The 27,077-nt window shown below is 40.7% G+C and overlaps 1 protein-coding gene across 4 annotated transcripts; it reads right to left on the bottom strand.

Annotated features, from left to right (window-relative positions):
• Window positions 1-564: 564 nt before the first annotated feature.
• On the bottom strand, window positions 565-26,994 carry UBXN2A (UBX domain protein 2A). Of its 4 annotated transcripts, XM_059469149.1 has the most exons (10): window positions 26,906-26,994; window positions 26,500-26,577; window positions 21,820-22,074; window positions 21,433-21,614; window positions 15,931-15,984; window positions 14,371-14,506; window positions 12,462-12,571; window positions 10,764-10,904; window positions 5,881-6,045; window positions 565-3,081 (listed from the first exon to the last, which is right to left on the bottom strand). In XM_059469149.1, exons 5-10 carry the CDS (start codon window positions 15,969-15,971, stop codon window positions 2,793-2,795), a joined length of 882 nt encoding a protein of 293 aa, XP_059325132.1. In that variant the 5' UTR covers window positions 15,972-15,984; window positions 21,433-21,614; window positions 21,820-22,074; window positions 26,500-26,577; window positions 26,906-26,994; the 3' UTR covers window positions 565-2,792. The 4 variants fall into 4 exon arrangements, with proteins under 4 accessions (XP_059325132.1, XP_059325131.1, XP_059325134.1 ...); XM_059469148.1 differs by lacking the exons at window positions 21,433-21,614; window positions 21,820-22,074; window positions 26,500-26,577; window positions 26,906-26,994 and adding an exon at window positions 19,704-19,788; XM_059469151.1 differs by lacking the exons at window positions 21,433-21,614; window positions 21,820-22,074; window positions 26,500-26,577; window positions 26,906-26,994 and adding an exon at window positions 19,367-19,679.
• Between the last annotated feature and the right edge of the window lie 83 nt (window positions 26,995-27,077).

The raw sequence follows: 27,077 nt of genomic DNA on the forward strand, positions 1-27,077 counted from the left end.
AATCCTGTGCAGCCTCGTTTGGTAAGAATAATTACAGCATATTCACAAAATTCTGAACAGGATATTAAAGGATTTTCTAAAAACCAGACCTTTAACAAAAAACTGAGATTGTGGCCCTAATACACCTTATTGAAAACTTTCTGAAGGCGGTCTCTAGAGGCTGATGCCAGATGAGGTTCAAAACAGAGACAGACTGGCCAGTACCAAGCTAAATACAAGGTATGCATCTAATATTCAAATTCAACATTTAGGTTGTTTTGTCTTTACACACTGTCTTCATAACACATTAAACACTTTCTTCCTGCATTTGCATGTTTCTTCATAAAGGGAAAACTAAAGAAAACATTTCCTTTTGCTGTTCTTCTCTTGGCTGTTTCAGTTTTAATGTAAAATATCTTCAGGCAAGGCTTTAGTCAAAATAGCAAAGGCTTGTGAAGAAACAATGAATAATTGATGGTATTTGTGTGTTTCACAAATTCTAGCACTGATCACGCCATTTATGCTGTTGTTTGACCAATGCACAATTGCTATCTACAGACATACAGGTAGCTAAACCAAAACCAATTAGAGTTAGGAAAGTCTTCTATTAATTCCAAAGATTTTCTCCAAATTAGGAAATAAAATATTTAATTACAGTTTGTTGCCTTTAAATAAAGACAATTTCTAATCTAGCATGGGATTAATGCAACCAGCATCACTTCAGACTTCCCAAAGATTTTCTCTCATTTTGTAATTAAGATCATAACACTTTCAAACTGCAAATGCACTCTCAAGTACACCAAAGCTGCAGTCAGACAGCTGGTTTTAGTCAAGCGCCTAACTGTCCAATCTCTTAAAATGCTGGTAGCAGACAGGAATCAACGTTGAAATACAAAATTTACTTCTCCTTCCAATGGATAGCAAGCAAAATTTACCCACTTCAGAATTTTACACTCCCCCCTTCAATTTCAAACTTACACTATTTATTTCTTCCAATTTTTGTGCTGCAAATGCATGAATAGTAGTACACTGTTACTTTTGACATTTCATGAGCCTTTTAGATAGAACAGCCGAACTCACAATCAACCACATGTGCTTTTCTAATACTATGTTTTATATACTAAGATAAATTTGAAAGCACTGATTAAAATTCCCTGTTCAGGAAGCTCTGGGTACTGAGGATTGGAGCTGTGTCTGGACACGGTTTGTCTTTTCAATTTTACTAACGTATTTGTCAGCACCTATATTTTTGTTTTTCATATAGGAGTCAGTGCAAGAACAAAGAAAATTTAATTGTACCACTTGCTACATAAACCTGAATAGCACAGTAGCACAGGAAGTTTATAGCACTGGAAAGTGTTTAAAGGCATAGTTTCCAGAGAGTTCTTTTCTGAGGACACTAAATAGATATTTGCCCAGTTGACTTTCATTTCAAACACACCATGAGAGATGCTAAAGCAAACCAGTTTTATATATATATCCCTGGGAAGGAAGGAGAGTACATCTCTACTCTGAAGTCTCACTACTTTTTAGAATAAAAGTTGCTCCAATTAAGCAATTTTCTATTTAGAACAAAACCAGGAAAACCCAAACCCAACTTTCACTTAACCACACAGAAGAAGTACAGCCCCAACAACCATCCTTTGGCAGAGGTAGCACAGAAGAGCCAGGACTTGCTGAAGATCCTGGGATATGTCTTACCTGGAGATTTTAGTTCCATTCACAAACCCACAGGCTTAGTAAACACGGTACAAAATATTAAGTCTTTCCACTGTTTTCTCTTTTAGCAAAACATGGAATAGTTCGCTACAAACTTTATTCCTCAAGTACATGAACAGCAAAATAAAAGATTTGGATGGAAATGGGGCAAAGTGGAGAGAAAAATGTCAGTTTTCAAGTAAGGATTTTCAACAGCTTTGAAACCTGGCCACATGCAATTAGTGTCTCCATCAGCTGGGCAGTTCAGGACAGAGGCAGACAAACAGTACAAAAACAACTGTGTCCCTCTCAACTACTACTCCTACTTGGTGATAGCCAAAACAGCTGAAGTTTCTGTGTGACAAAGCTACAAGTGGGTCCCTATGCTGATGAGCTAGGTAGTTTAACATCACCTGATCTGCAAGACACCCGTAGCGGCGCAAAAGAAGCAGAAACCACTTCAACTATTGATAAGAACAATTCCTTCAGAGCTTACTTTGAGGCACTTCATATGCAGTATGCACCAAACTATCTCGTTTGTATCGTCTCACACATGCACCTACCACCATGTGGAAACTTGACGGAACATTATTACACTGCAGATCTTGTGACAAAAGTTACATCCTGAAGATTTTCAAGGTAGAGTTCAAATGTGAGCTTGCTTGCAGTACTGGTTGTCAAAGAGTTACTGTGAGAAGAATGCAAACTGCAGCAGTTTACACTACAATGTAAGTGAAATGCTTCACTTTAGTCCAAAGTGCAAAAATAAATACTATTTTTCCTTAAAAGGTAGTTAAGTATCAGTAGGTAGCTCTCAGTAGTTAAGTCTCAGAGAACTGCTCCACCTAGACCCACTTATTAAATACTATGAAGCTTTTAACCTAAGGAAATTCTAAGGATGATCTGCTGTACAGTTAGCTCTGCTACATTACACAGCCAGGCTCTGAGTACCCAAGGTAGCTGAAAATACCTCTATTATAGCAGATGACAGCACAGCACCCATTCTGCTCTCTAGGAGCACAGTGCATGAGGATGTGAGGGCATCCACATATTGCTGGTTACATTTTTGGTTTTGCCTAGTTCACCCTGCAGATAATTTTTGGTCAGTTACAAAGCTAATTTGAACGTGTACTATTGATAGCATTTTTTTGCTCATTCTTGAGTTGTCCATTAGGTGTAGCAGCACTTTTGTAGTCATTGTCAGGTGCTTTTATCACCAAGAGTCTGAAAGGTTCAGTTGTTTTCCGAAGTCTCTGAACAACAACGGCATTTTGCAACTTTGCTTCCTCAAGCGTGAGTGTCTCGTCCTGCAGCTCACGAAAAGGCAGTGAGGTGGTCAGTGTGAAGGGAACACTTCCCTCAGATCCTTGGTACTTTGTTATGAAGTCTCTGACATGGCTGATTCTGAGAAGAGAGAAAATCTCAGTGTTAGAGTTTTGGTACTGCAGTCCCTACACACGTGCATAACACACAGCCACCATGGGACAGGAATGCAACACCACTGCATGCAATGCCTGACAGCACAGAACTGCAGCAGTACAGATGAGGTGGTATCTTGAAATGCCTGATCCACTTGGGAGGCAAGGACCAAGGTCTGCATGCCCTGGGTAGTCCCAAGGGGCCGAGCATGAGTATCTTATTCTGAGCACTCAAATGCACTTTTGTGGCTCAGATGGCAGTTACACACACCTACCATTTCCTAACCAGCTGGTGGAGCTCTGACCTGAGGGTTCGGTAGCCAAGAGCTAAAATAAAGATGCCTCCAGTGCGTGGTTCATGCGGCAGAACCACAAGAAAAATTAAGAAAAAGGCTTTGCAACAACTATTCGGACAGCTGATACACTGACTAGGTCTAAGCATGGTCCCATCCTCCCAAAGCAGGGGCATGGTGAAATCACTACAGACTCAATCTGTGAAGAGCCTTGCAACAGCTGAGCAAGACACAAGTTTTGCTGCGGAAGAATCAGGATCGACTCATTTAATTAGAAAATGAAGATGACAAGATACTATGTTAACTTTATTCACAATGATGTATCAATGTCCATTCTCTGGTCCTGAGGCCAGACTAGCAGACTGGCTGCTGGCAAATTCCTAGTTCATCCTTCCTCTCCCCCATGCACAGGGTCTCCCATGAGGTTTACTGTCTCCTGGGAATGGTCCACAACCTGAGCTAACAGCTGAGCCATGGATGGTTAGGTATTGACTGAGGAAGTGCTGGCTGGCTTGGGGCAATGACATCCTAACATTTTAGCAGTACAGATGCCTGAGATTTTCCAAGCCTTAGCCACACTCCCCAGGACAGACACAGCCAGCAAAACAAAAACTGATTCCTGTGCAACAGACCTCAACACAGAGACACTGCTTGGTCTTGTAAGTCAAGAGCCTGAAAAACCTCAAGCAGGACTAAATTTTTGGTTGGACATTTACAGATGTCTACATGCATTATATCAAATTTCATTGGGTTCTAAGAGCAACTGAGGCAATTAGCCACCAGCTCTCTGCTTCTGGGTGAACAAGTTCCTTTCAGGCTCCATACTTGATGCTCCAAACATAGTTAGTGCTGAAGAGGGGACACAGCTCAATCCAGGACACAGCTCTGTGTGCTGTTCCTACAGTTCTGCTCTCCTAGCTGCTGCACTCTCATGTCTCAATTCCCCACACTGCAACACTACAATGCTTCCTGTGCTTCTGCTCCCATCTTTCACCAGTAATCAACTCACATCTAAGCCAGCACCTACACAATCTAACTGCCAAGAGCTTTAAGTCATCAATTTACCCAGACACTGGGTAATATGCTACATATGTGTTACATGCTAATAATCTATACCTTAGTTAACAAATAGCTGTCTTGTGCACTGAAAGGAGTGCTGTGTATGCAATCATCATTCTTAAGGGTATTGCTCTAAAAGGATTTTCCCCTGGTTCTTATCAGGCTATACACAAGTACTGTGTACAGCAGTACAAACGACAAACGTGCTGGTCTTGTGGAAGGGGCTATGTTATGATAGAATATTTATTGCACAGTACTTCAAAAAGAGCATTACACCAGTAAAGCTGTTTTTCTGCTTATCTCAGATGTTTTTTTCCTCTCAAAAACACTTAGCAGCTGTTCAAATGGTTATTTACCGTGAAGACAAAAAGCTTCTAAATATACTTAAGTGTGTGGGACCTGGAATAATTGAGATATGAAGCCCTTCAATGAAGTATTGATAATTAAAATAGCAATTTACCCTTCAGCAGTACATCACAACAGTGTTTCAGTTCATAGATCAGGCTGCTAACAGTAATAAATTAGTACAAGTCAAAGAAAACACTACAGTCATTAACCTTCAAGAGCTGAGCTTTCCTTCTGACCAGCCACGGACATACAGAGTTTATCTTGACAGCAGCCTGGGTTGTATTAAATCTGTAATACATTTAAACTGCTTCACAGAGAAGCACAGGCAACATCTCCTTTCCACATGACATGACTGTACAGTACTCCAGTGATTTCTCAGATTCAGAACTGAGAAAGGTCTCTAAAGACAGTAGCTCTGCAATTTAATGGTAAGGTGTTAATTCCACTTTCTCAAAGCTCCTGCATACATGTGCCGTGCTGACACCTTCTGACATTATCCTCATTTCTAAGCCTCTTTGGGAACCAGAAATTTTATTAATTAAGAATTAAACATACTGTGTGCATTCCATTCTGTCCATGTTGACATGCAGGGGATGAACCTCCCTGCCCAGTGCACCAACTCCAGCCCTCCCCAGAGGTTTCTCTGGCTTAACTCTAAGTCCCTTTCTCCAGCTCTCACATGTGGTGCTGCCTATGCCCAATGACCAGCAGGCTTTTTACTATGCCATTTGTTCCAGATATATTTGTTTTGTGAGAGATCTATCACATTAAAAGCCATTTATTCTAGTAATGAGCAATATGTACACCTTCCACTAATCTACAAAGAACTTCTACAGTTTCCTCAGATTTTCCTTTACACTCAGTTATGACCTGACTTTTCACAGTTCACATTTCTCTTATGCTTGCTTGTCAGCTAAAAGGTTTCTCAAATTTTCAAAGGTTTCTCAAATACAACTGAAGAGCAGTCCAATGCTAAGTAAACTCAGGAGGCAGACTAGTAATAAAAATTAAAGACTTAAATGTACCGGCATTAACATATATAGTTCAGATGCAAATATATATGAGAGTGGTTAAATAAATCCTACCTGTGAGAAACATTGAATTTCTGAATTATCCTTTCCCCATCAGCTAACCAGATCTGGACATTGGTGATAGGCTCCAAATCATTCAAGGGTACTAAAGGCAGGCGTCTTTTGTCATCAGGTCCTGGATGATTGTCTCTCACTTTAGAGATTATCTTTGGAGTAGCACTGAAAAGAAAAGTCACATGAGGTTATGGCTTCTGTATTCACATGCAAGCTCAAACTTCCCCCCCAGACCTCTGTTTCTGGAGCTTTCTGCCCCATAGCAGAATGTGCTGATGACTTTTTATTTTAACAAATACAGGAACACTAACATAAATATCAGCTTTTTTCTTTCTTCCTTATTTATTTCCTATATGTATGCCATTATTTTCACTTACAAACTAAAACATGCTAAAGAATTTCAGTTTGCTTGTGTTTAACATTTTTATAAGATGGAAAGGAGCTTTAAATGTCAGAGGATTAAATATGAATATACAAGAGACAAAACTGTCTGAAGATTCCTCATGCATTTTTGCACTCAAATCACACAGGTGAAATTTAAAGGGGGTTGAGTATTGAATTTGCATACTCAAAGTTAATTTTCAGGGTAATGTGATTACACTAATTCAATTTAACTGAATGTTGTTAGCCTTGATTTAGACTCCAGCATCATCTATCTCAGCTTAGAAGAATTACTCATCTATCAGAAAAATTGACTTAATGTGAAAAACCCAGACTGATGCACACAGCAGTTGGATTTTTTTTTTCCTAAGGCATTTTCCATAGCTGACCAAACCACAGGGGCAAAGATTCATAAAATGACTTAACAGAATACATCAACCTCAGTCCAAGTGCATAGTCTTAAAATACAAACAAAAAAACTGTTGGCAAAAAATGTTATGCTGAAGAAATGCCTAGAGCTTAGTGCTTCTTTCATGACTAAGCTTGTTTAGCATGTACAGCTTAAATCCTCACTGGGTCTGATCCAATGGGCACATTCTCAGCTCCCGTGAGTATAACCAGATGTTTGCTTGCAGAACAATAGCAGTGATTTAAAGGAGTTTCTCCTCTGAGCTCAGCTGTGGTCACAGACTACATGAGCACTACATGGCAGTTTGCAGAAAAGCTCTCTTGGCACAGAAAATTGGTTGAGTTACAGCTTCTTGAGAGAAAAGTGGGTAACTGAAGTCCACAGAGTAACAGTTGTAACTATGTTGCACACCTGCTTTGCAGACAAACCTCGTTCTTACATTCTTGTATCTGTATTAGTTTATTCATAAGGCAGAAACGTCAAAGCTAATTTATTATTAGCTAAAGACTTAATATGTTCAGGCTAATAAAGCTGGAGTCTTAAGTGCAAGTTCAGTCAGAGCTATTTCAAAAACTTTTATTGCCCATTTAAGTGCTGCCCTAACTTCTAGGTTATTGGCCAGCAGAGGTGCTTTTTTTGCATCTTCCACAGAAACAGCAAAAAGAATGAGAATCAAGAAATCTCATTTCCAAGTGAGCAATAAGAGATGTTCACTGTGACTGGAGACAGGTAAAAGTTATAGAACTGTTTTGCATTACACATAAATCAGCTGGGGCACAAGGACTTGGCACCAACAAATTACAAGAGGCACATCTGTAAAATATTCTGGCATTACTAGTACAGGTGATGTACTAGCACCCACCTGCCTCACAAACAGCTTCTGTTCATGCTTGACCTCAATACGAAATAAAACTTAATTGCCCTCCAGATCAGGAATAAAAGCTTGAGTACCAGCAAGATAATGTTAAACAGTTTTGCAAGCAGAGAAAAAAAAATAATTTCAAGTCATACTTCAGTCCAGCCATGCCCAGCTCTTGCTGTTCAGTTGCTGGTTCAGACACTGCAGAACTCCTGTGAGTGAGCTGCCTCCAGGACAGCAGAGGCTGCAGATGTGTCCAGCTGTAGTGTCTGGCTCAGGCTGGGCTGGGCTACATCAGTCTCAGCTGTAGCTCACACAACTGCCTTGAAGGACACAGATTTTGGTGTCATTCCCAAAGCAACCTCCTTCACAGTCACATCTCCATATGCAGCAGGCACTGAAGGTGATTCTTTCAATAGCAAGTGTGTGTGAGACTGAAGCCAGCACACTAAATGAAGCTTTAAGAGAAAGAGCATCTGTATTCACCAAGATCTAAAGCACTTCTATTTGTAAAAACTTTTCTCTTGCAGAACTGACAGATAAAGCCATCTAATGGTGGGAGCTTTGACTAAAGCCAAAACCCAAGAACCTAATTCTTATTAGCCTGAGATCGAAGCATTGTAATTCCTTTTAAGGCTTATTCTTTTCTAAGATTATCAACAGAAGATGTAAACTAGAGATCAAAGAGACCTAAGAGCATCCTGTCAATTTTCTGACAAGAAATAGCCCAGCAGTTAGGTGTCATGCCTTACCCTGACTGATGGTTAGGCAGCTTGACACACAATGCCTCAGCCTAATGAGGTTACAGAGCAAGCTTGCTTTGCTACAAGGGATTTCAGTCAATAGTTTAATTAACATGTTTCTGAGGCTGTCTCAGAGATGCATAGATCAGCTCAATAGAAAAGTGGGGTTGAAAATCTAGTCATAAATCCCAAACTATGAAATTCAGCTGGACAGTGATAGATAAAACAGAGCATACCCATTAGTTACACAGGTTCATAAAGCACATTGGAAAATTGTGATATGTCTTACTTATTTCTCCTGTAGAACAAAAAGGCAGAGGATCAAGCTTGTCTGAGCTATATCAACATATATGTTATTTCCAGATTCTCCAACTAAACTTTTGAGAACTAGTCAATAGACCAATTCAAAATGGTTCATCCATTACAAAATCCCTCCACCTGGAAAGACTTGACAAAATATACAAGATTAATTTTATAAGTCTATTTGCTAAGCAGAGGTTTAGGTGGGCTATACGCTAAAGTAAACTCTTCAGTCATTTGTCTCTCTCATTTCTGACTAATCACACGAATGCAACTGTAGAAAAGGAGTTCTATAGCTCAAAACTTGTTCCAGGTCTCAGTCAGCTCTGCTGCTGCCCCACAAAGCTTTTCTGCTGCAAGTGTGGCATATTCATGCAATGGACATTTATCAACAGCAGAAAGTGAGCACTACTTTATGGAGTAGGAATACTTATGGCTCATGGTTCTAACATCAGCACTAATATCTATTTGTTTTTAAGGAAAAGGCTTTGATAGCACAGCACAGAATAGACAAAGAAGAGTAGGAAAAAAATAAAAAATGCTGAGCAAGTTGCAGAATGTCTCAGTGTACAAGACCAGTGAACCGAAATTCACAGATTAGCATGTTTCTGAAACCTAACTTGCCTACTGGGAAGCAAGATCATTACTTGCTGTAGGCATGGCAGAGCACAAGAAGTGACTGAACAACCTAGCATTTAGCACTGCTTAGCAGCAGAAACCCAGCACACTGAAGATCTTTTTGGTTTTGTTATGAACAGCTCTACTTGTAGATATAACAAGGTTAAGTTCTGACCCCTGTTTGCTCAGGATTTCCATGCCACCAAAAGCAAATCTTCCAGCATCTCACCTATCTCTCAAGGGAAGGTTTTCCCATTGTATCTACTCAATGGTCTGTACTACAGAAACAGGTGAAACTCATAAAACAGATACTTGCTTCTCTGAGTCAGCCTGGAACCACTCACCCTTTACCTTTATCAGTCTTTTGCTCTGCACATTATCATCTTCCCCTGCCTCAGCTGTTCCTGCCCAGGTCAGGCTTTCCCTCAGCACAAGCTCTGGGCCTTAGCAGCCAAACCCTTCCCACTTAATTCAAAGAAGCTGTTCACCTAAGGCTGCACCACAGCGTAGGAACTCCAGCCTGCAGGTCACTCAGCAGTGCCACCTGGTCACTGAACATGTCCTGGTCCCTAGGCCAAAGCCTGCTTCTGTAGGCACACAAGTCTTGCATGACAGGGATATGTCAAACAGGTAATGTGGCTGGAGTAAACAAAAGTCACAGGGATCAAATAAACGAACTCCTGGCGCGTTGCCCTACAACAGCCTTCCAAAAGACAATAGTTGTTTGGTTGCAAATCAAGTCCAGTTTCAGCACTGGCATGAGTGGCTGACACGCTCCAACTACAAAAAAGACACGGATCACTGTAGAATGCTAAAATGCCTTACTGCAATACATGCATGATTAATTACTGAACAATTTTAAGAGAATGCAAAATAACCTCTTACTTCTTTGGTTCTCTCTATGGGATTGTCATACTCTCCCCTCTTCTCAAATTATTGCTAATACAGCTTAAAAAGAGATTATTTTCTCTAAAATCATGGAATAGAAGAGTGACAGCATTTTAGCTGGAAACAATTCTGCTAATATTGAGACCTTGAACAAAGAAAGCCAAGAGCTTCCTGGCTGTATCAACACAGCAACACATCCAGTGGATTGTGGGAGCCAATTATCCCCCAAGCTTCATGAAGAGACACCAAGATGCCTGCAGGATGGAGCACTCACACTGTCAGCAGATGCTGAGCAGCTTGCTCAGCCTGTGGAAGACATGGTGGTCGTTGTGGGGCACATAAAAGCAGCCTGCCATGGTCTGCAGGAGGAGGTGATGCTCATTATGGTGGACAGAAATTTTAATGAGAGGCATTCAGACAGGATATAAGGAAAACATTCTTTCCCATAAGGACAGTACAGCACTCAAGGCTGCACAGCCACTGCACAGCCTCTGCTCTTATGGGATTTCAAGACCCAATTGGATAAAAGCCTAAGTAACCTCATCTGTCTCCACAGATGACCCTGCTTTGAGCAGGAATTTAGACTAGAAGACTCCAGAGATTGCTTGCCACCCGAATTTTGATCCTTCACCACAGGTATAGTTCCCTTCAGCTACTCAGTCATAGATCACACCAGCCTACTCACCTTCCTAATCTGTAACCATGTCCAGAAAAGGGATGAAACATTGGCTTTTTCGATGACAAATACACCTTATCCTTTTTATCTTCCACTTTCACTTCTACCTCCTCCTTATCAAACACTTTTTGCAGCTCAAAAGGCAGTTCCCTTAAGAAAAAAAACAAAAGGTCAAAAAAAAAAAGTACTATGCTGTTTTCAGTACACAAAATAGACCAATGATTAATACCTGTTAAGCATTTGACCCTTCAAGGATGATGCTTTCAAAAACATCTTCACAAGTATTTACTAAGAGTTAGGTTAAATGCACAGCATACAAATAAGTTCAAGTTCCTGAATAGCAAATTAACTAGAAAGTATATAATTATAAAAACCCCTATGATGCAAGTTGTTGAATGATGTTCAAATTTACTCAGCAGTTACCACTCTAAACAAATAATGTGTAGGAAGTTCAGTGTTGCCATACACTGCTGCAAAGGGTTCCATTATTTTATCTCCATAGGACAAAAAAGGAAAAAGGCTTTTAAAGAGGAAGAACTGAGTTTACACACAATGTATTTAATGACAAACACAGATCTCAGCTTCTAAAAATGATATCATCACTAACAGCTCCACTCTTTAGTGCAGTAACATCACCTTGGTAATGCTTTAACTGCAGGAAGCAGAATACAACAATGCCTTTGTCTCTGAGCTCTGAGGTAGACAGTACAATTTTGGGTGGTGGGGCTCAGCTGGCACAGAGGCTGTACTGAACACTTCTCCACCATCAATGATTATGCAGAAACCATCTCATAATTAGCATCTTCACAGGCAAACAGTGGAATAAAAGTGGCAAACTTTTGATGAATGCACACAAAGGGCTTTGAACAGTGCAGTTAATTGCTATTACAACTAACACAGGTGACAGACATACAGGAGAAATAGTGTAAAATTAGTATTTTGGGTGGCTTAGCAAAATATGGAAAAGAAAAATATAATGACTTAGTGATTTCACATGCTTGATAAGGAGGTATTAAATTACATTATCCATAAAATTATATTCTTCTCTCCATTTGTACAGAGAGGAAACAGACTACAAATTAAAGGCTCAAAATAACACTGGTTACTATGGTCAAACTCCTTTTTTAAAGCAACAACTGCAAACTAGCAGAAATCAGGACAGCATGTAAACTTTTAATAAGGAAAAATGTAAGATGGCTATTAACACAGGAATTTATATAAGATTGTTATATATACACAACAGCAAGTTTGTACTTGGAAAAATGTCAGAAATTTAAGACTGATCAGAGTTGCTTGATGATACACAGAACATCTGTGCCCATTTAAGGCTTTTCATCAACAAAAAGACCATAAAACCAGAAATGTTCAACCCCTTTTGCACTGAGTTCATTAGTCAAAATACCATTTGATCTGTAGCTCTTATTGGGCACTGATTTATTCTTTATTTCATTGTGCACCTGCTGTGCCCCCTGCCAACACTGGCTTTTATCTATTCATCAGCAACTGTACAACTACTGCCACTGAGAGCTGTGTTAAACCTGTTGATGTTCCAACAGCCATTAGCACTGCAGGAACAAGACTGGCAGGGCCTGTGCTCCTACAGGGACACTGCAGTGCAGCAAAGCCACGTAAAAAATTTAGAGCATAAGCTAAGTGCTGCCCAAAGCACATTAACTCAGGCTGGTTAAGAACACAAAATTCACTTACCCCTTTTTAATGGACTCCAAGAACTGCTGGTTTGCAACATCAGCGTAGCTCCGAAGTTCGCCATCATTTACTGTAAACCCGTTTTTCCAAAGTTTAATGATTACATCAACCTACAGAGTAAGAACAATTCTCATTATAACACTGATGAAAAAGAAGCTTGGTATACACACATACCCTGTGATTATAAACCATCCACTTCATGGACTAAAAATACTGAGAGCAGGCTCACTGTAATCTGCCTTGGCCCCATGCCAACAGGCACAGCAACTGCAAGGGCTAAGTGACATTTCTAAGTATCTTGTGTCTATCAGGGTTATAAACAAACCTTCCCCCAATCATTTTGGCTTCCTAGATCAAGAACACTCCTTCAATTCAGCAGAGGAAAAAAATAAAATAGCTGGACTATCCCAGCCAGCTGCAATTCTTCAAGAGCTAATTTGAGAGCATACATGCCTGGTGTTGGAACACCAAGTGCCAGAATAGTCCAGCTGGGGACTTATGAGGGTAAAGCCTTCTTCCAATCATTCAGGAGGATTTTCTCAAAGTAAAGGCATTGAGATTATGCATGCAGAAGCCTTTCCCTCAGGAAATGAAGCAAGTGTCAGAAACTTTACTTTCAGACAGTCATATAAGTATATTACCCTAGAATTCCTGGGCATATTCAAAACCTTGGTGGTTAGGGGAATGAAAAAATAAATTCTCAGTAATTCCTTAACTTTGCCAGAAATCATCCACTACTCCAACCTGCAGCCATTGCAATGCTTACTGAAATCTCTCCAACTATAACATGAATATTTGAGATTGTATTTTCATATTAATTCACCATGCCATTTAAGGAAGTATTTGGTTATCGTGGTTTGATCCCTGCAATAACACTGCCTTGGCAGAGACTTGGCCACAGATGAGGGCACAAATGCAGAATTCACCTCAGCTGAAAATGAGTTTGAATGAGGCTTGATAGCACCTGACAAGTTTGTTGGTTTTGTTTTTTCCCAGTCTGACTTGTTAGGTGATTGCTACATAAATAAACAGCATGTGCAAACTGCTGAATAGAATTCCTTGTCTTTCTACTGGGTGATCTGTCAATAGAAGCAGACAGCACTCAGCAAGACTAGATTCCATCAAAACCTCTTGTGTCTCATGGCACCAATGCATATGGAAAGAGTTCTAATTTTGGGAAGGTTCTTCTACAGTGAGCCAGAATGCAAATTTAACATGGACTAATTATTCCACACCAATTTCCCATTTAAGAATTGACACAACTAATGCCATGGAACACTATTTCAGGACTGCAATTTAAGATATTGCTCTTGACATTTCATTTCTTCCAGGGTCAATTAAGGATCTATGAACATAATTTCTAGCAATGCCCACTCCAAATTTCTTCTTGTCATCTTTGTCCTACATAGCCTTTTCTCCCTCCCCTTACCAGTCACTGATGAGTAACAGAAAAACACGAAAAGGACAGAATCACTGAGATACAAACCCACACTGAACATCCCACTACAACCATAATTATATGAATAAGACCAAATGAAAAATATTTGGGCTATGCCTCTGCATAAAAAGGCTGCAGCTCCTTAAATAACTTCTTATGTAACAGTACTTGTCATTCCTTGAACTCCTGCTCACCTCACTCCTTCCTAATAAAGCAGAAGTGCATTAGCCAATGCCAGCATCAGTTCTAGAATGACTCTAAACCAGCTATAAAGCAGTGAGAGCCAAAAGCCCAGCAGCAAAGGCCTGGCTGACTGGGAGATGGGAGGCTGTTCCTACAGCTTTCTGAATTCTGTGTGTATTTTTTTTACTGATGGACTGGAAAAGACTGCTGGACTTCCGGTATCTGTTCTCCAGAATAGTGCTGGAGTGCTGTTATAACAAACATGACTATTTTTTCTTCACTGCCTACCTGGTTCTTGACTGTAGTTGGGGGCACACACATGGCACCAACCTTCTGAGCTTCTTCAAAAAGGTTATCTACAAAGTAGTCACAGTTTTGTTCTGTACCGTTCAAAATCTGATCATCAGTTCCTGATTTACACACCCTGCAGAACAAAGACAGAAGCATAAATGACTCCTCAGAGGACACATTAGAAGACAAGCAGGTACCTCAGAGTCTCAGTACCAAGAAGTATAGAAGGCACACTCTGCTGCCCCCACCTTACTCAGTTTACTGAGTATAAAACATCAGGTCAACTTGGCATTGTGCCTTCTCTATAAACTTCTTACCAATCTCTAACTGCTACAATTTGCACTTCAAAAGCACAAGCTAAAGAACATCATCAAAAAAGATGAACTAATCTATGCAAAGCTTCTAAACTTGGTATCAGAGCCAGGACTGCAAGTTAAATTATTCAGACTTCTAACCATCATACACCTAGCTGCTCACCAATGAAATGCTTTCCTTAAAGCAATTCTGTGATATGGCTCCTTTGCCATAAGTTAAAAAAAAAAACCCAAGAAAATTGCCCTAGGATTTACTCATCAACCCCAACTTAAACTTCCCATTCCTAGCACCATCCCAGAACCACCATTACTGTTTTGGAATGTGCATTAGGGAAACTCAAGTAACTCAACACCACTGGAGCATGCTGAAGAAATACAATGGAAGCCTTCAACAATCTGGAGACTGCCAGGATATTAAAAAAGATGCATCAACCACATCTTTTTATAGAACACTGTATATGTGACAGCTGTTTGTAAGATTTTCACCAATCAAAATGCAGAAATATGCAACTGAATGATTATCTCAGTATAGGTTCTTTGCATAGTAAGAAGATAATGCAGCTTTTCATAAACATTGCAGGATTTACTCCTAAGGGAGATTCAGAAAAGTCTATTTTCAGCAATTCAGAAAATAAAAATCCCAGCTCTTGAAAAATTATCCAATTTTACATAAAACTCTGCATTGAATTCAAGGGCAGCAATACTTACTGGAATGCTAATTAGATACATTTGCATAAAATTGAATTGTTTGCAATGCACCTATGCACCACTAAGAATCCCTGGAGATTAACATCTTACACAAAAGAAAACCTCAATAACTTTAAAGAAGAAATTTCAAAAGTATGCTGTCCACATTTTAGTTTTCTAATAGAACAAAAGAAATTGAAGCATTAATGTAGGTATTCACTATGCTTTACCTCAGAAACAAAACTGGAAGAGCAAACACCTCCACATCAGATGCAGAGCTGCACAGTGAGTTAGCAATTTGAAAGGCTGCCTTGCCTTTAAATATTTTAAATTAAAATATTTACACAGCTTCTTGCATCTAGGAAACATTTCAGGTATATGAAAAATCTTTCAGCAAAACAACAGGATTTTTCTGAAACTTTCTGTGTATGTGGAACAGATGAATACAGTAAAAATACTGTATTTTAGAACTTAACATAAAGTTTGAAAAGTAATGACAGGACACACAAACAGAAATGGGAAATGAAGACAAAAAATAAGGAGAACTGGCACCTACCATTCTTTCTTTACAGTTTTGATATTGTCCATGTCTTTCATTCTGGTGCTTCCCCTAATTACAAAAAGAAAATCGTTTAAAACCAAAACAAAACAAAATGCCTATCACACTTTGTCTCCTTTTGTAGCTGAAGCACTCTTTATATTTTTTCCTGTGTTGGTAATACATTTAACCAGAAACCTCAACCTTGCCCCCCACCAAGTCTCCAGATGGTTCTTTGTTTTCCTGCAGTTTCTAATTTAATGACACATGAACCACACATCTGTTCCAGACGTTCAGGAGCAAGGTTACTTTTTCATAAATGTACAAAATACATTTCACAATAATACCAGTATGATGTGAAAATACATGCCCATACTTCTGTAAAGGGAGGGGAAAAAAAATCACAATCCTTTCTGAGTGGCATGGTTTAAAACTTCCCTGATTTTACAGAGCATTATGAGATGGTTGCAGAAAAACTGCACTGCCACTGCAGGCATTTGAGTGACCTTCACCTTAACTGTGCATTACTTAAAGGGGCAAGATTTGTCAGGTTACCCATCCTACCTTACCTCAAGACATTGTTGCAGCAATTCAGAAACTGTGAATTATCATTTCTGGCCTACTGTCAAGCTGGCATGAAAATCTTGGATTTGTAAGTACTAAATATGATACAGGATTAGTCTGCTGAGTCAAAAGAAATGAAGAATCCCACACTGATCTCATTACAGTCACTTTTGAATGCTCCGAAGAAAGTCACAGTAAGTCACTAAAAGCCAAAAACACCCTTAAAAAATAAAATCACTCTAAAATTGGAAAAACCCACAGGAAACCAGAAATTTTCAGTTGCAACTGTGCTCAGAGAGTTAACTCTGACAACCACTGCTTACAAAGATGATGGCGTGCTCCTGGCAGGTTGAGGATTAAGTTATGACATTGTGTGTGGCATCAAACTAAGCAGTGATAGCCATCACACTCCTGAACAAAGCAGTATGCACAACACCACTAATATGAATTTTACGTGATTTTGAGATCTATTTTAACAAGATGTGGAGTTTTGGGGAAAACAACATCCACTGCAGCACAAATTAAAAAAAAAAAACAAAAACAAAAACTACAAAAAAACCCACCACATGCAGTACTAATTCTCCTTGGTACTTGAATACTGGTATTCTCTCAACTTGAAAGTTAAAATCCATGTAAGACACATTCTGCAGAAAAATATGTAAGCCTCCAAAAAAACCCAAAACCAGTCAACATTTAATTTAACTGGTGCTGTTACATATTAAGTCAAAACATATTTTGCACACCTCTGACATGTCACACAAGATGAGGTATAGTCTTTCCCCCCCCCCACAAATGTTCTGCCAGAGCCCTACATCTATCAGGCAAGCCTGTGCTGGTACATGATGATGTTATATGCACATCTATTTATTGTTCTTGGAACTCCCTAGTGCACTTGGGAAAAAAAAAGAACTCTCAGTATCAAGTGAGTAGAGTGAAACCAGAATGCTTAAAAAGTATAATTTTTTCAAACTTCTCTCAAATTCAGTTTTAACATTCTGGCATGTAGGGGTTTTTTTTGTGTTTAGCCAAAAAGTAGTTCTTTGTGGTTTATGTTAATGTGCTTATCTTCTAATCTTTCACTCCAGTAGGTTACTCTCCAAAGCAACAAGAGCCACCTCCTGCCATCTGCTTTTGTTGATCCTCTGTGACTTGTCACCAGAGCTGTTAAAAAGAAACAGACACAATGAAGCAGCTCTTCAAATTAGCTCTTTGGCTACATTAGGCTGGCCTCAAATGTGCATGAATAGTATTCAAAACTGGTCATCTGTAAAAGCTGCTGTTCCTTCTAAAGTACAACAGCAATTACACTTAGAAGAAATGTTTGTGCTAATCTCTCTAGGTGAAGAATCATCTTATACAGCATATTGATGTTTATTATGGCCAAAAGCTGTTAGAACACAGCCATGAGAACACACTGCAAGCACTTTAGCTCAGCATGTCAACCAAGGCAGCACAAACCACCTCCTCCCACAAACTTCTGACAGACATCCCTAGCTGCTGCTGGAAATGGTAAGAATTTTGGTACATAATTTTTGCGTCAGTGGCAAAAAGTACCTCAGAACTGAACTACCACCTCCAGAAACTAAATTTAAAACATAGGAAGAAGCTGCAAATGCCAGCAGCCCACCACAGCTACATCTATTAATTGGGGTTAGGATACTCCTGGCCATTCCCACACAGCCCCAGGGATTTCCAACCCCACCACGATGGGCCACTGACCCAGCAATGGCCTTTCACAGCCAGGACTTCCAAACAGACAGCCCTCAATGGGCATACTTTTCCGGGCAAATAATTTTATGGTCAATACTTTTGAGCTCACACTTCCAGGTATTTTAACACAAGAGAAACAAAACAGAAACTATCTATCTGTGAGGATGTCCTCGCTGTGAAGGGCAGAAATACCCACAGAAGCACATGCAGCCCCCTCCCCTGAAAGCCTGCTAACCCCTTATTAACTTTGGCAGAACAAACTCTCCAGTTGAGAGCTGCTCACTGCACAGCACAGTCTGTCCTTGCACAGCACAGAAATTACAGCTGAAAATTGCACTGTACCATGCCACAGAGCGCTGGGAAGCTGCAGAGAAATAGCAAGTACAAATTAATAGTGAGATGAGGATCAAAGCTAATGGCCTGAACGTGACTGATGTGCTCAGGTACAAACCACAGCATTCATGCTTCCTCTCCAGCTGGAATGGAGGAAGGAGCTGTGCACTCAGAAAGAAACCTGTCCCCAACCTTGATGTCCAGGTGTTAGAAAGATAAATGATTTGTCTGTAGAATTGCCTTGTTAAGGTTTAGGACTTGACATGCTTCAACTGTCTCAGATCTAAAGGGGAGGAGGCTAAACAAAGCTTGGGAACAAGGATATACCACTGACGGTGGACACAAAGAATGCACAATTTACAGGCCACAAGGACATTGGGCAGAACTTCCACGATAAGAAACTAATAAAGCCAGCTCAGTAACTGTGCTGAAATCACTTCCAAGTGGGTAAAAGGTAATTCTGGCAGGGCAAAATCATGACAAGCAACTTACAGATCAGCAACTCAAGAAAATCACCTACCTAAAAGAAGAGAAAGACTGAGTACGCAGGCTACTTAGCATAAGAAGGAAGAGAATGATTTAACCAATAAAGACAGAATACTCACTAATAAGAGAACTATGCAAACTTGTAGCCAGTGAACATTGAAGTCTATGTTTGCTAACACGTATAAAGCGTGAGAAGTTTTGATAGTCGCGCTGGCTTTGTGGATTTACCACCCAGCCCTTCTTTATGCTCAGAACCACAAATAAATCAAGTACCTCGGCTCTGTGTGCGGATTAGCCTCATGCACAGCAGGTCAAAGAACCTATTTTGGGACAACTCCGCGGCTGCGACACCTGAACTCACCCGCACCCCGAGAGCCAGGCCGGGCACACGCTCCGCGCTTCCCGCCGCCGCCAAACCAGCCGGGAGGTATTTTTAGGCGATGAGGCAATAGCACGGTGCGGACGCGGAGGCGAAACGCCCCGGGAGCGGCCAGGCCGGGTCCCCCGAGGGTCGCTCCTGCTGCGGGACGCGGCCGGTTCGGAGCAGGGCGAAGCCGCAGGGCGGAGGCAGCGGGGAGGCTCAGCCCGCCCGCCCAGGGACGACCGCGGGCAAAGTCCGAGCGCCGGCAGGAGCCGAGGGAGCGCCGGCTCTGCGGAACGCGCTGCCCCTGCCCAGCCTGTCCCCGCAGAGAACTCACCCGCCCGTCCCGCAGCGCCCAGCCCGGGACCGACCGCCCGCCGCGGAACTCCTCGGTGTCCCGCCTTGAGCGGCGCAGGCGCGGCGGCGCCGGGCGGGGCGGGCAGAGCTCCGCCCTGGTACCGCGGGGGGAGCGAAGGGGTGTCCGTAAGGATGCGCACCCGCTGTGCCGGGGGAAACGCGGCTTCCCCGGGGATTGCCCTGAGCTACGCTGCCCTGTTCTCCGGGGAGAGGCGAGGGCTGGCGTGTTTGCGGCCCAGCTTTACGAGCCGGAACCCCCGCGCCGCTGCCCCTGCAGGACCTGGCACAGCACAGCAGAGATAAATATCTCTGCCCAGCCTGAGACTGCGAAGGCAGCTCTGTCCCGACTGCGGAACAAAGGACACGGTCTGCGTGTCCGTCTGTCAAGCCGCGGCATCTCCAAGAGAGGGGAATGGTGCCTGTGTTTGGGCACCTGGCCGGCCCCCCGGCCCCGGCGGGAGTAGCCGCACGCCGAGCCCTTTGCAGAGCGCCAATGGCTCATTGTGCGGCGAGCGCTAATTACGGGCCAGTGTTGACACATGTGAAAAGGAGCTCAGCCGAGGCCTCGCACCGAGGACAAAAGAGCGGCGCGATGTCTGGGAAGCAGAGCTCCCGAGGGTGAATCGGACGGGGAAATGGGATAGGATCCTCGGGGAGGGAAGAAGGATTGAGCTGAGTTCCCTGCGCTGTGTTTGGCCTTGGAGAAGCCGCTGTCTGCGGGACGAGGAGGTCCCGTGGCGGTGCCAGGAGCTATGCAAGTATCCAAGGCCAACGCCGCGGAGAAGCTGCCAGCCCCTAGAAACACACACGGAGCAAGGTGAACGCATCCCTTGCACCTGCGGGCTGTTTAATAAGGGTTGGGTGTCTCCCCCAATAATTAGTGATGTACTGTAAAACATTTAAAATTAACCTAAACTGAACAGCCACAACTGTCTAATTCACACTAATTAATGGGAAATCCACTGCGAATTTACAAGTGCGATCAAAGCAGAGGTAATACTTCATTGAGTGTCGTCTTCACGTGGGACACGCTTCTGCAATCCCTTAATCACAACAATTAAAATCACATTGCTCAGAAATATTAAAATAAGATGCTTAGTCTCAAAGTTCAGTGATGGGTGAGTAACAGAAGTAAAATCTGACACTTGACAGCTATAATTTCTTTCTCTTTATAATGCACGTCACAATGCACTGATCCTTTTGAAGACAGTTTGGATTAATTGTTAAGTTTTAACTGGATGAGATCTAATTAGAGCTCCTACTTATGAATCTTCAGGGAAGATACTAAGAAATTTGCCTTTTGTTTCAGTTAAAATACACGGAGTTTTATATTTCAAAACACTGACTGCAGAGATTCTATTCTCCCTGGTTTTGTTTAGTGTTTAAAATACTTTGACATTTTAGAATAGAAGGTACTTCTTTGTTACAAGTGTTACTGATTCTATTAAACAGGTTTTATATATTTAGAACTTAAACCACAGATATCATGACTGTAGAGAAGGAGTTTACAAAACCCTGAGCTAAAACATCATAAAGTTGTTTTGCAGTGCTGGGCTGTTTTAAATTTTCTTTCAGTATTTTAAGTACACTATCTCCATTTCATTAAACACACAAGTTCATTAATATGCTTAACCCTTTCCTGGGTGCCCTTTCAGCAACAATTTGACTGACCCAAAGGTAAGCATAGATGGAGGTGAGGTTGGACTTACCTGGTGTAACGGTGCAGGTGTCCTGGCTGCAATCACTTATTGATTTAGAAGATTAGGTCTATTACTGGAAATCAGAGTACAGCTGGAGACGTGCTGACCTACTACAATAGGAATCAGTGTCCTAGTGAATTTGGTTTCTTAAAAGCTCTTCTAAGTAGTGCTGTCCTCCCTTAGGAGCCAAACTGTTGACAAAGCATAGGAAGAAATCTTAAGAAAGATCTGCAACTCTTGTATAATGTAAAATATATTTTCTTTAAAGCTGGAAATTTTCAAGTTAGAGTGTTACAATCAAGACATCACTAAAATCCTTTTAGACTCTGTGCATTTAATACAGCTTATTCTCTGGCAGTACACTAGACGAACAGAAGCAAATGGTCCTTTTCTTACCGTGTGGTGAATAGAAGCAAACAGCCCAGACTGTGTCTGCTGAAAAACCTCTAACAGGGTATTCATGAGATGAATACAACATCTCATGCCCCTTTGTCAGACGAGATCAGATGCAGTGGCGTGGAAGATAGTGACAACCCCCAGACTTGTTTTATAATGTAGGAGTGAATCTCAGTGTTGACAAAGTAAAGCAGGGTTTTAGCTGTCACTGCCAGACCTGTCAAGGTCACAGAAGAACCAGCACACACAGGGCATCTAAAAACAAGCAGAAAATTAATTTTGAAGGGATATTTTTAAACCTTATATTTAACAAGGTTAGCCTATGCCAGAGGACACTGTCAGCTACCTATAATTAAACATCAGCCGTATTGATTGACCTTAACTTGAGAGAGGAGCTGTTGCCTGAAGCCTTTTCTAAGTGTGGGCACACAGAGTAGGAGCACATTGTAAGGGAACCGGGACTGCAAAATAAATAGGAGAACAGGGTCTGCTTATCCTGTAAATGGCAATTCCACTGACTAAAACAGCACATTCCTCTGCATAGGATGAGTGGTCCTTGAAGGAATGTTAAACCTTCTAGGCTGCCACACAGAGGGAAGTAGCTTAAGGAACTGATGTTTCTAGGAAGTCAGCTATGCACTGGAAAAGCAAGTCATTGTTTCATGGGTGAATCAGCTTTCGTGCCAAGGGTATTATCCCCATGCATTGAAAGAAGTATCCACACATTGCTGGACTCTTGGACTGTAAATACACAAGAAAACTGAATATAGCTTCAATTTTAAAGTTTGTGTGAATTGCATAAGCCCATGAAAAATTCAAGGCAGCCTGAGCAACTGTTTGTTCCAGATAACACACATTTGGAAATAATGTATGGTGAATTCTCAAAGACACTTTTAAGTGAAACTACAATGATGACATGGTGGTGTACTTTATGAGCTTGTTCTTGGACCAGTGACAAAAAAACCACACTTCGAAACCTAAGATTGTGTGTGAGGACTAGAGAGATTTATGAACCAATAATGTTTTTGATGACTTGCCATGTGATCCTAATCAAGCCATTATGCATTTGTATGGTGCTGAAGCTTATCTACACACGTGTTCATAAATGCCTATTTTTATTGTGAGCATTTTAGGACTGAGTCTGGTTTTTACTACAAAGCTATACATCACCCAGCATAGTAACAGGCTGGCAGTGCTACTTTCATATGATTAATGATTATAAGCACCAAAGTGAGATGATTTGCCACTTTTGTCCAAGATGGAAGTAATTTACAGCCTGAATGATAGTGAAAAACAGACCCTGCAGATGCCTGGCTGCAATATCATCAGCTTATGAGTTTCACACAATTATTATTATTAGAAAAACTATCTACCATGACCTTAGCTCAACAGGAAAAATATTATGGAAGCTAATGGCCAGATATGATGGCAAGATAATTTTGAAATATTAGGAGGGAAGTTTTACCACTCCTTTATCTAAGAAACCTACTCTCTGATCCCTCTTCAAGTTGCACTCATGTTATCTAGTGTGGAAAACAATATTCAGATAGGTGTGCTGATAATGGCACTGGACATTAGGTGTTTAATTTGAAATCATAACTATTATCCATTTTAAAATGACAGTGGTAGTCTTCAAATAATGAGCCTTCTATAACAACATAGCAAAATGCTTGCAATGTGGAGTGATTGTATCATGTCCTCTGTTCCAGATCAAGGTAGTACCAATCCTGATTCCTGGACACTGCTTGTTTGAAGTTTCCAAACTTAAATCCCATGGACCTTTCTTCATAATGGACAATTCTCAAAGGAGTAACCGCACAATCTTAATTTCCTAATATGCCCCTCAGGAAAAAACTTAGGGTGCATTTACAAAAGCAAGATCTCTTGTGAATCTTTTTTTATTTCAAGATTCAACTGAAACCAGGAGGAGCTGACAGCATGATTGAGAGGCACACATATGAGCTTATAAATAGAGGCCTGAAAAGATGATTTGATTTCCATTCTTTGGAATGTTACTGCTATTCAGAGATATTGCAAAGTAATCTCTGGTAAATTGCCTATGATTGAAGCAAATGGTAATTTACTGAATAGAGCCCTCTGGTCCTTACTAAAAAGAAACTGCAGAAGTTCTGAATAAGGGAGGAAGGACTTTTTCTTTTGTTGTAATTCCTGATTTCCTGGTAAAATAGGGACATGTGACAACAAAATCTTTCATCTCCAAATATTTCTTGTGTCATGAAATATCATTCACATAGCAAACAAGGTTTTCCATCCTGTGTAATTTTTTAACGTCTTTTTACATCATGATGTCCTGATATGACTTCATTCCCCAACTCTTTTTTAATGGAAAGGGACTCTTTTGCTCAAGTAATTTTTCATATTTTTCCAATTTCCCAGTGGCGTACCTGCCTTGGCAGATGGTGTGGCTTCTTCTTAATACATTTTTCAGATCCCTTAATCTCTTTTCTGAACAACTGGAAGTAAAAGGGCATTGAATACTGCTGTAAGCTTCAGCATTCATTATAAACTGGTTCCATTTGAAATATGGTCCTTCCCAATGGCATTTATTTGTAGAAGCATTTAGACATCAGTCTGTAAGACCAAATATAGAAACTGAATGGGCTCTACAGTTTTTTTTAATGTAATACATAGTGGACTGAAGCCACCTTCAGTCCTTCTCCCCCTAATTTTTTCATTGTCTCTCACTACTCAGAGTTCTTACTTTTTCTCCCCTCAAGCATTTCCTGCACATAGAGTGCTGAAGGGAGTCTGAATAGATTTCTAATGCTGTTCTGTCTTCATATGACACTTGAACCAACAACAGATAGAAAAAATGGGAACAAGTAAATTATTGGATTAGTGAAATTATTCTAAATCCCTTTCTACAGTAATTCATCTTTCATTGTAAAACCACATTTAAATCTCTAAGTATGTGTGATATAAAATATTAATCCTATGTTACCATGTTCTCTGCATTAAAAAAAAAAATCCAATCAAAGCTACCCAAGCAAACCTTGTAACTTATGATTGATTTATTTATATTGTCAGTACTAAAAATGGTGATGAGGCTGACATGGAAGCTATAAAGCCATAAGCTATTTCAGTCAAAATAACCAGCCACACCTTCTAAGAGGAACAAGACAACTAAGAAACCGGTAAATAAAACCATCTGTGAAAAGCAACACAGGGAGTAAACATCCAAAATGAAGCATGTCTTTCCATGTTTCCTACCATGCTAACATAATGAGAATGAAGCACTACAAATGTTCAAAGCAGAGATCAGGGATTTTTAACTACATCAATCTCTCCAGTAGTCCCTTTGGCGTTGTAAAGAGTGCTCTCTGGGTATGGCTCTCAGGAACGAGATCAGAACACATACAGAAAAAAAACCCAACAACAAAAAAAGGACATAACTATGGTATAAATATCTAGCAAATTTGAATAAATAGCTTTTGAGTTGGGGAATTTCTGTTCTTTCAAGCAGATCTGGTCAGGCACCCAGGAAAATCAGTTTGCTTGCATATTGACTAAGTTTATTTTACTTCTAAAAAGTCTTCACTGTTCACGAGAGGAAGAGTGCTGGTTTGAATCAGGCATGTTGCAAGCAGATGTTATGCAAGCTTCCCAAACAGCCCTGCCAATGACTGCAATCCTGAGTTATGACATTCACTGTAACTGCTGCAGCCTGGGCCCTTTTTTGGGCCACTCATCTGTTGGTTTTCCCAAAATGGGGATATTTTTGTGACGAGTACAAAAACTTGAAGATCAACATTTGTTTCTAGACCAACAGAATTTGAAAACCGTAATTGAGTTTCACGGCCTATCGGTACTACAGGACAGAAATGTTAAAGTTTATTATTTATCATTATATATATGATGTGATACTGTTACTGAACATATCTTCTGGTGTTTGGTAAGGGGCAGTCTCTTGCAGTTTCCTTCTTTTGAAGGCTAAAAGGATGTGATTTCCAAATATCATTCACAAAACCCCTTGTAGGCTTTTAATTAAAATACTCATTTAGCCTGCAAGTGTATGAAATTACTACATCCCTTCATACCCTTGAACAAATAAATTTAGAAACAAAGGATATAAAACCTACCAAAACCAATCTCATGGAGTAGAACTACTCTAATTTTGAAAGACACTGGAGATTCTGGGACAGGAGATGAAGCACTGTTGTTAATATAGATTACAAGCTCTAAATAGGGAATGTCAGATGAGACATTACAGTTCCCATCCTGAAACGCACTGTATTTTGGAGTATCTCATAAAACTAAAAATTTGCTGCTATTCACAGTATTTTTTTGATACTTAAAAAGCTGATTTTCTTATTATAAAGCCTGATGTCATTGTTGCATATTTTCTATTTTTAAGCTCACATTCTACCATACTTTTACAGACTGTAATCTTGAAGAGAAAGATGTGGGAGTATGCAGGTAAAACAGAATAATAATTTTTAAAATTTATTGTTCTTTACTAAAAGATTATCACACTTTCAATCTTTAAACGGCAAAAATACTTTGAGAAAGCTTGCTTGAGCCTAACAGTCAGAATCACGTGCTCAGTAATTTCATGATCTATTCTTTTTGGTTAAAGAAGTAAGAAGCACTGAAATGACTTGCCCAGCAGTGCCGAACCAGTCAGTGTGAAAATTAAAAGGTCGAGACTTTGTCACTTACAGCTGTATGCTTGTGTTCCTCAGCTACGTTTCTTTCACAAAGCTTTTGGTTTCCGGGCTTACGTGCAGGTACTAAGTTCTGTATAGGGCAACAAGTGGAGAGAGAATGATTCTTACATCGGTGAGAAAGGATTGGGTTCGTGAATAGGCTGAAGGGTTATAGTTTGTGAGTAATTTGAAAAGCATTTAAGCATCCGGTGTGGAGTAATGCATTGTATTCTTCGCCCCTCTGACCTGCATCTGCGATAATGGGGAGAAATGAGCTTTCCAAGGACCGAGCAAGGAACATGAAGCGCAGGTTGAGGCAAAACACAGGCGACACTGTCGGTGGCTGGCGCGATGGGAGAAGCAAGGGCGCACTCCCGATAGCCTGGATAGCAAGGTGATTTCTTAAAAATGAGGCTCACCAGACTGTGAAAAGACTTTTCCACAGGGAATTATGGAAATCTCATCCTCGGGAGATCTGTTCGCCCAAGCTGTCCGGTCAGCTCCTGGCAAGAGCCTCCCTGGGCGAGCAGAGGCGACGGCTCCAGCCCTCCAGGACGGGCGGCCGAGCCCCTTCCCGGGTGCGAGCGCTGC

The sequence above is a fragment of the Ammospiza nelsoni genome, chromosome 3 (genome assembly GCF_027579445.1).
Source record: "Ammospiza nelsoni isolate bAmmNel1 chromosome 3, bAmmNel1.pri, whole genome shotgun sequence".
NCBI lineage: Eukaryota > Metazoa > Chordata > Aves > Passeriformes > Passerellidae > Ammospiza > Ammospiza nelsoni.

What these genes read in the sequence shown, in the direction of transcription:
- UBXN2A (XM_059469149.1), bottom strand. Translation starts at nt 15,971, where the DNA reads ATGAAAGACATGGACAATATCAAAACTGTAAAGAAAGAATG. An exon ending in AAAACTGTAAAGAAAGAATG is followed by an intron (nt 14,507 to 15,930) that starts GTAGGTGCCAGT and finishes TTTGTTCTGCAG; the next exon opens with GGTGTGTAAATCAGGAACTG. An exon ending in CATGGTTACAGATTAGGAAG is followed by an intron (nt 6,046 to 10,763) that starts GTGAGTAGGCTG and finishes TTTTCTTTTCAG; the next exon opens with TGCTACTCCAAAGATAATCT.